General features: G+C 39.5%; 1 protein-coding gene across 1 annotated transcript; it reads right to left on the bottom strand.

Annotated features, from left to right (window-relative positions):
- pdhb (pyruvate dehydrogenase E1 subunit beta) lies at positions 1-8,857 on the bottom strand. The gene is made up of 10 exons (XM_042090302.1): positions 8,720-8,857; positions 8,567-8,626; positions 7,962-8,069; positions 3,833-3,895; positions 3,686-3,721; positions 3,211-3,496; positions 2,902-3,012; positions 1,804-1,895; positions 565-706; positions 1-452 (listed from the first exon to the last, which is right to left on the bottom strand). Exons 1-10 carry the CDS (start codon positions 8,753-8,755, stop codon positions 307-309), a joined length of 1,080 nt encoding a protein of 359 aa, XP_041946236.1. The 5' UTR covers positions 8,756-8,857; the 3' UTR covers positions 1-306.
- Positions 8,858-9,528: the final 671 nt, after the last annotated feature.

Here is a 9,528-nt window from a genome sequence, read left to right as displayed (position 1 = left end):
TCTCATTTCATTTTGTTTATTATTGATTACAATGGAATTTACAGTATCATAGTACACAATTTACTTTTTTGACAACCATAATAAATATTCCCTCTTCCCAGAAATTGCTTAAGGATTCTTATCAGTTGATAAACGAAAAACATACCCATAGAAAGACTGAATAATGTAACAGGCTGGAACTGTGGAGCACTAGACTAGGAGTCTCTCTGGGATGTTCACGGCTGCTACTCATGTATTCAAATGTAAGTTTGTAGACAAGGGATTAGGGTCCAGGTGAGCTACAGAGTGTGAATGACATCTGAGAAATTAAACATTTAATGTCTTCTTGACAGAAAAAATGATGTCCTTAATCTGAGGTACACTATTGTCTTCCAAAATTTTGGCATAGGGCATGGGGATATCAACCCCTGTTACTCTCACAGCTGGGGCATCCAAATAGTTGAAAGCTGGACCTGGAAGCCATGAGAAAAGCGATACAAATTACTATAATTCAGAGGAGTGTCATAACATTTTGTGCCAAGCATGTTTTTCCTCTCGAAAAACCAGGCAGCACAAAATACTCACCCTCCATGACTCTGGCACAAATCTCCGCACCAACACCAAATTGGGGCCAGCCACCCTCAACAGTCACAAGGTGATTTGTTTTCATCACACTGGCTTCAATGGTCTCCACATCCAGGGGTCTGATGGTACGCAGATTTATGACCTGGGGGCATGATTCATGACCGGTAAAGCACAGAAAACAAAGTCACTGAAATGAATCGCAGAGCTTTTTGAAAAGTTGACATCTAGGGTGAATTTTTTTTTACTTTTTAGAAAATTGGCTCATTTTCCATCTATCCCAGAGTTAGATAAGCAGATACACACCCTTCTCTTCTCTGTGCATGCAATAACCCATTCCGACACCCCCACTGTTAGCCTAGCTTAGCATCATTCACTGTAAGTGGGTTACACCAGTTAGTCTGTGGCTCCCAAAAGTGACAAAATAGACTTTTCCGCTGCAAGTTCCATTTAAATGAACAGGCCTTCCCAATGTTCGGGGGTCCAATCATTTTGTAGCCTATAATTAGATGCATTCATTGAAGCGAAGCAAACAAATTATGTATTGCTCCATCATTCGTAAGTAGTTCTTTCGCCATCATTGAAAGTGAAAGTAAGCAAGTAATATGCTACATTTCTATGCAACATCTTCTATTATTCTATTGTTTTCTCAGCAGATGCATGAAAGGGCAGGCAAACCAATAAGACTTTTTGGCGTTTTGGCAAGAAACCTAGCCTATCGGAAAATAAATCTTGACCATGTCAACATTGGGCGAACAGAACACAGATGCAAAGCGGAGTTGATATGGCAAACCAATTTAGCCTATTCTTGCAGTTGATAAGCAGCCATTTTCCACACGCCAAAGTGGCACAGTACCTGCCATAATTCAGCTGCCAACACAAAAATATACTCGCCATTGGCGCTTGGCGGGTGCTAATTTCAAGCCCTGGTTGTATGTATCCTCTTATCCGACTGGAGTAGACCGCAAAAACTTGCCGTATTGCCTTTACAGTTTTTTCTGTGGCATTGTTTTAGTGTTGGTATTGAGATATTTAGGCATGGTATTGTATTGAAGTCATAATTTTGGTGTCATGTCAACATACAACAGTGCATTGAGCAAGTTCAGATTCCTTTTTCTAGCTGCATTTCTTTTCATACTCAACTTTGTTATACACAGCAAAAATATATATAGTTTCTGACATGTAACTTGGTGCAAATGTTCCTTATCTCATAATGTTACTAATTACATACAAAAGGCTCACCTCGCACTCAACACCCTCTTTTGCCAAGACTGCTGCAGCATCAAGACAATGGCCAACCATACGGGAATGTGACACAAGAGTGATGTGATTACCTGTGCAAAACAACATATGAACATATTACAAGGGGGCAAAGACGGTCACTAAAATCACACAGTTGCGCTAACCAGTACACCACCATGACTGACTGCACATGGGTATTTTGAACTGCATTTCGGAGCAGTGTTCTGAAACATTTGCGCTCTGAAAACTTGATACCGCTTCAAAACGTTAGTTTCGAGCATTACATCCCTCTAAATTGGGGGCTTTTTCTGTTCAGGTTATGATGTCAGATGTCAATGTCAGATCTGCTTTGTATAAGCAGAGTTCAGATTTTTTGCAGATGTTTTTTACAGCAGCGGCTTTGCAAGTGGATTTTATGTTTGAGGAGAGGATTTTCAGATCAGAAAAAGTAGTAAGTGTTGTCACATTAATACACTGCAATGCAATTAATACACTTTTGAGTTTAACTAATTCTCCAAATTCTATGCAATTACATATTCAACCACAAATTGTAATGTCTGGTGCCTGTCAATGTTTTCTAACGCACATGTCCGAGTGGGAGCCTAGAAATCTAGACGCGCCCCTAGCGGCAGCAAATTACATTTGCTGGCAGGGCTAGTCTAGCAACTCTCCGTTGGCTTGTGAGCTCCAGAAATCGAAACTCAATCAGGCCAATGAAATCGTGTATAGAGTCGTTAGGTGGGCTTAACATAATGATTGCTGGCAGAGTTGCAACGGTTTGGCTTGAATTCCCTGCTACTTGAAAACAAATAAGATGGATGTTGCTGTTGGCGAACAGTGTGACACGAGTTAAGCTTTTATTAAGTTGGCAAACGTTTGAACTAGCCAACTAGCTCCGCTGGTGGGAAACGCATGGGACTCATAGCGCTGCCGCTGTCCTATTGAGTGCAGAGGGAATTTGAAAGACAACTGATTATCCCACCCCTCGGACTGAGAACGGTGAGTGCCCAGACCCTACATTTTAATGTGGGTCTGGCTCGTCAGGCTATCCGAGTGGTGCATTACGTCTTATTTCTGGATTCGGTTTAGGGCACCTACCTTGTCTTTCAACTTTGGCCTTTCCAATAGGTACAGTGAAATCCTTGGACAGGGTATCTTCTGACATTTCAAAAGCCACACCGTACATGAGCTCATTCTCAAGGAACACCACTACAAGATAAAATAATGTCTATTAAACAGAGGCTATTTCCAATGCTGATTAAAAAAAGAGCAAAAATACTATGGCTACTGCTTGTTTGTTACCACCATAGCTGCTTCTACCATTAAAAGGTTCAAGCACAGCTAGGGAGATTCACAGAACATGGGAGATTCACAGAAATGGTATCATCAGTTATACAAGCCTCCAACCTGGGTTATCATCTCGGATAGCTGCTTTGAGAAGGCCTTTGGCGTCTTCCGAGTTCCATGGGCTAACCACCTTCAACCCAGGGCAATGACCGTACCAGGCTGCAAAGCACTGGGAGTGCTGAGCTGCCACACCTGCTGAGGCACCGTTGGGGCCTCTGAACACAATTGGGACAGGCTGCAGTCCTGCAGACATGTAGTAGGTTTTGGCAGCAGAGTTGATTACTTGGTCGATGGCTTGCATGGAGAAATTGAAGGTCATGAACTCGCAGATGGGTCTGAGACCAGCCTGGATAAATAGTTAGATTTAAGTTGGTATTCACATAACCAAGACAATTCTCAGAAAAAAAACATCTTTATATTCTCCCAACTCTTTAAAGTGTCTTGTGTCTAAAACCCAAACAGAATGCCGAGTCATTATTGTTTTCATTATTGTTATTCAGTCCGCGCACTCCCACACAGAACAAAAAGGACTCACCATTGCGGCACCAACAGCAATACCGGCAAATCCCATCTGTGTAAATAGCATAGATATTGTACTTAGTTGTTACATATAATAAATGTTACAGTTACATCTAATAAATTCTTGATAATCACTAATATATCTAAAAGAGAGAAACCTTACCTCAGTAATAGGTGTGTCAATGATGCGTTTATCGCCATATTTCTTCCAAAGACCTCTACTTACCTAAAATAGCCCAACAAATGAAATAAAACAATACAATAAGTTCATTCATTATTCACTGTATAAAATACAAAACATTGAGCCTAAACTTAAAGGGTACTTAAATGGGCCTTTTACACCTATGTAGATATTCCATCCAAAATCAGCTGTTTCCAGCTGTAATTGTAAGTCAGTTGCAACAATAACAATGTCTACACTATGGGTCTGTTCGAAAGGGAAAGCAGCGGCTTATCTATCTAACGAGTCACTTGCCTTAGCAGGCATCAAGGTACCAGCTACAAACTTTGTTTCAGATGGCCTAGCAAGATACCAAGACAGAACTCTCTTGCCAGGATACCAGAAAGCAGAATAACGTAACTGCATCCACAGCTGCTCAGAATTTTGAATGTTTGAGGCAGCATGACATCTATGATCTATAAAGATATATTTTTTATCAATTTTAATTGAGTGTGTTTTGAACAGTAGTGATTATAGAGGAAAAATGCTAGAGGTGAGAATCACAGAGTAACTCACAATAGGACACGATCGCGCCATGCATCATGATATAATAATTCTGCCATATTCCATAAATTGCAAGACAGTATCTGTTCAACTGAAGAGGACAAAATACTCCAAAAAAAAGCAGGAATTATATATGTTGTTCACTATGTTGTTAAGTCAGTTTAACAAAATTTGACCGTTGACCTTTAACAATACACAACAGAGTACATACAAATCAAAAAACCTTGGACAAGGAGGTGGAGGGTAGTGCTTCTCTGAAACAAAATGGTTGGGTGAATAAATTAGTTTTCAATTGTCTTGAGTCTGAAAAGAAATGTATCAATGTTTGGCGTCACAATGAACACAACTTGAATATTATAGCAATACCATAATTATCATATGAAGATTTTTTTCGTCGCACACCTTAAATATGGGGAGTGGCACAACTGTCATGCACCAACGTTGATTGTTATAAATGTGAATAAATGTCTGCTGCTTTCGATATTTATACGGCTCTTCAGAATGCTACAGAAAGTTCCATTATCTTCCCAACGTTCATAGGTCCATTAGTGGTTACACTTTACTTGACAGAATCGACATAAGAGTGACATAACACTGTCATGAACGTGTAATAAACAAGTCATAAACCTTTATGACATAACGCTTCTGTTATTAAGTGACATTCGGTTTTTGTCATAACAAGTTAAGGTTAGGATTAGGGTTAGGTTTTGGGTTAGGATTAGGGTTCATGTGTTATGACAGTGTCATGTCATTTATGTCGATACTGTCAAGTAAAGTGTTACCATTAGTTCCATGTAGTGACCGCTGTCAACGGCTTTAGGTTTTGTGCCTCTGATTCACGTCTTTTATATAATTGCGAAAGTAGTCCACTGATTGCAATGAAATTTCATTGAGAATGAAAGTCGGCAAGTAATACATAGCAATGCAAAAATCTGAAAATTTGAAATTATATGTGTGTTGAACGATTAATTCTAGAATAGCGTATTAATAATGGGCTGGCGTGTCCTCCTATTTGTGTTGCCAAAGCAAAGGCTAACTGTCAACTTGCTGTCAGTTGTAGTCATGAACGCCTACGAGAGGCAGGCAAATTTCCAAAATTAAAACAAGAAACAAATTAAGTGGACATTGGGGGAGCTTCCGGAGATGGCGACGTCTTCGTCAAACTAAGAATATCAAGTCTGACGCAGAGCTGGCCATATTTCTCCACGACAGGTAGCCTAGGCTAAACTTCATCTGCATCGCTAACTTCAGCTTAGGGCTGGGTGATATGGCTGAAAACTGTATCACGATAAGTATTTCATATCAGTCGATAACGATAATTATTGATTTTTAAAAAAAAAAAAAAATCTATTTCAGATAAGGACCAGAAGGGGAAAAAAGTTAAATTTAAAACACTTATTTTAAACTTAACCTTCCTCTGATTTGAATCACCTCAGTTATCAATCAAAGCAAACAGGGAAAAGAAAAAGCAACACAATCATGAAAAACACTCAAATAATTGAAACAGCAACACAATTTGGGTGGCCCCCAAAACATGTCTGTGGTAGGATCTGGCCCGCACGGGAGTACAACATCGTCAAACTATAACCTCTGTAATTTCCCCCATTCATTCTCTATGGCGAGTCTTAACAATACACATGTAATACTCTTTTTGTCCACTGGTGGTTGTTTTGGCGCTGTTTCGCGTTTGCCATCAAAAACGGAATGAACCTACCTGCAAACAATGTAAGAGGCCCATGCTGACTGCATCAGTGCTCAAAGTATTCTAAAAGTTTATCAGTTAATTGTTGAATAACTAATTAACTTGTATTCAAGTCATATTTCTGGGACTTTCTGGGATAATTATTTCTATTTTTTATTTACTCTTCAAATGTTCATACAAATTCAAAGTTCTCATCAGGTGAGTGAAAGTTAGAATGGCGGTCATTTCAGGTGTTTTTTTTTTCATGTTTTTGCCAGCACTTCATAAAACTCTCATATTTTGAGAATTTAGATTATTTGTAGGATATTGCTTGTTCACAACTTGAGCTGTGTATACAGACACTGCTAATACTTGGGGAATGCTAAAGTCTTTTTATTAGTATTATTTTATTTGAGCTACATTTTACATGGTATGATGGCAATATAAACACAGCTAACAATGGTATTACAACAGTCTACCTTAGTTGCAATATTGCAGTAGCCAATGATTAAATGTAATGGAATATTCAACTAAGGTAGACTGTTGTTGTTCACAGCACTAAGCTATTTATGGTTACTGATATACTCCGAGTCTCTGGCCCCCTCTTAGAGCCAGGCATAGTGAGCTGGCCCTCGGAAGAAAAAGTTTGGGGACCACTGGGTTAGACTGTTCAGTTTCCCCACGTGTGTTTAAGTTTCAAATGAATACTTTTTCTCCTTGGGACAGGCCAGTTTGAGTCTTGGAAAATAGTTTTCCATTTGCATTGGGATTGAGATGATTAGAATTTAGCAGTCAATTTGAATGCAACAGTTTTGAAGAAATTTCGTGCAGCGTGCTAATGATGCTAACCGGATTTAATAGCAATTTAGCCAGTCGTCTTGCACGATTGTGAATGTTTGGATTACATGTGCATGCTGAGGAGGGATGCGCCTGAGAGAGAGAGAGAGAGAGAGAGAGAGAGAACGGGGCAAGGACTCATTGAGAGTCTGTGTTGAGGTAGGCCTACTTCTATCGACTACGCTGGTAGAGTTGCACATACTAGCTACAATGCAAGATATATTTAGCCTATTTATTTATGGACAACGTAAGGCGGGAGGTGTGTGTTGCTTTTAATTATCGAATGTTCTATCGAACGCATTTTTATTGATATCGATTACATGTCTATTGCGATACATATCGCTATCGTTTTATCGCCCAGCCCTACTTCAGCTAAATATGTTACATTGGTTAGAGAGGTATTTTTTTGTTTTCACTGTTTCCGTAATGTGTAGCTGGGTCATGGTTGGAAAAACGTTAAAGCAGCTGCAGGTCAACTAACGTTAGCTAAGTCTTCACTACATCTGGCAACCCAGAAGAGGCTCGCGTCTGGTAGTCTTGAGAACGTTCACCAGTGTTTTGATTTTGGCCTACAGAACGTTCAGTAACAATCCTACAAATCGCTTCTTTAAGATGTTGCAAGTAATTCTGGATAATGACACGTTTGTTGATATTTAAAACAAACACAAAACCATTCCCCCACCCCTTTGGTGATTGGATGGAGCAGTTTTGCTATAGTTTGGGGGACAGGATTGCTCTACTTTGTTTCCAATTTATGGAGCCAGGGATGTGTACGAAGACCTTTTTTTCATTGTTAGTACTCTACGGTGTACTCACAGAATGGTGCGATAGCAGATTGTGAGGAGATATGAATTCACTGAATGTAACAAAGTGTTAGAGATTAGAAATCACTTAAAATAACTGGTGTTCCCTTTCAGCTGGGAGCCAAAAGTTTAATAAACAATTGGACATCACTAATTAAAATTCTTCCATTATAAGTACAGAGAATGAGAGGGGTGCAATAGGTGACATGATGAATTATAGCCTCTCAATTATGCAGAGTTCACTGACCTTGTAAGCACCATCATACTGTGCCACTTCTTCACCCAGCAAGAACACCTTTTCATCTCTCTCAAGCTCCTCATCCATGGCTTGATTGAGAGCATCTCGGACAGTTACCTAGGGAATATCACTTTACGTTAGCTGGAGTAAAGTATAATGACATAATGGTTAAGACATAAACTATGTCATTGGATTTTCTAATTAAATAGAGAGCTAGCCTGCACATCAGCACAGGACCAACCCAGGGAAGCTTAGCTTTATTTTCGGAAGCTGTTAAAACAAACAGTCTGATTCAAGTTGGCTTCAGTAATTATTTGGTAAAGACAACACGTCACAGTGTAAACAAAGACTGATTACTGACCCGCTTTAACCCTCTCTGGTGTAAATTAACAGGGAGCTCATACGTTAGCATACAAGTTAAGTAGCTTTGGGAGGCTAACGATAACTCATTTTCAGTTTCAAAATCAAGGAAAAACAGAAAGACAAGATGACAAAAGCGTGATCAGAACAAGTACAATTTTCATCCAAACATTAACTAAAGCAGTGACGTTAACGTCATTTGAAACAGCTTCATCAGCTGCTCTGCTGAAGGTTAGAGCATCGCATTGCCAAACCTGCAAAGAGGCCGGCGCCGTCCTGTGGATCTCTCTTCGTAAGACCAGCGACACAGCATTCTGAATCACATAAAAAATATAACATTATATATAGGTCGGTTCTTTGTCAACGGACAGCTGTTTGTTGCTATAAAATATATTCTTAGTACTTACCTTCCCAGAGCGAAGAAAGCACCTCAGAGACGCCATGTTGACCCTGTCCTCTATTGGAAGGAGTGGCTGAGAGAATGTCTAATAAACGTAAACGGGCTCTGGAGTGGTTATGAGGTGATGACTCGCTTCCAATGAGAATGAGCGTTGCTGAATGAGGCAATGTCTTCTTCTTCTTTAAATTTTGCTGGCGGTTGGCATATCGACTTGGTGCAATACCGCCATCAAGTGTTTGGGGTGTGGAGCATCAATGCAGATTTAGCTTTATTGGCATGACCAGAGCCCGTCTACATGGCATGACTAAGTTTTACAATGTTGCCAGAGCAGTAATTACAGTGCCTAAAAAGTCTTCAGCCCCATGCTAAAGTTGACTAAAAAGAGGACTAAAACAAATCATCTTTTGGAAATGGATCTTAATGCCTTAATTAAAAAAATGAGGGGTTCTCAATGTTTTTGGTTCCAAGGACCCCTTTTTGGGGGAGAAAATATTCCGAGGAACCCCTCATAACCATAGCAATTAAGCATGTCATTTGTATTCTCTGAAGTTGTGGACAGGTCCACTATCCCATGTTTATTTGGCAGATGTGCAACTTCGTCTTTTGTCAGTTTTGGATTTTGTATCACTTGACAACATGGACTGACTTAAACATTTCTACACATTCATCAGCTAGCTGGCTAACAAATAAGCCAAGCTAAGCAGTAGTAGGAATTGTTCTTCATTACCTAAGTTTTATGGGTGAAAAGGGGCATCATCTATAGATATACATTTTTAAAATGATAAAACTCAACTTTATCATTTCAAGCAAATTATT

This window comes from Alosa sapidissima, chromosome 4 (assembly GCF_018492685.1).
Source record: "Alosa sapidissima isolate fAloSap1 chromosome 4, fAloSap1.pri, whole genome shotgun sequence".
In the NCBI taxonomy this organism is placed as follows: Eukaryota; Metazoa; Chordata; class Actinopteri; order Clupeiformes; family Clupeidae; genus Alosa; species Alosa sapidissima.
Note: the sequence above shows the minus strand (reverse complement) of the source record. Positions and strands in the feature narration are given on the sequence as shown.

Excerpts from the sequence above, each read along its gene's own strand:
- pdhb (XM_042090302.1), bottom strand. The coding sequence starts at position 8,755 with ATGGCGTCTCTGAGGTGCTTTCTTCGCTCTGGGAAG. Across the intron at positions 3,896-7,961 it reads AGTATGATGGTGCTTACAAG|GTAAGTAGAGGTCTTTGGAA; the intron begins GTCAGTGAACTC and ends GGGCTATTTTAG. Across the intron at positions 1,896-2,901 it reads GGCCAAAGTTGAAAGACAAG|GTAATCACATCACTCTTGTG; the intron begins GTAGGTGCCCTA and ends TGTTTTGCACAG.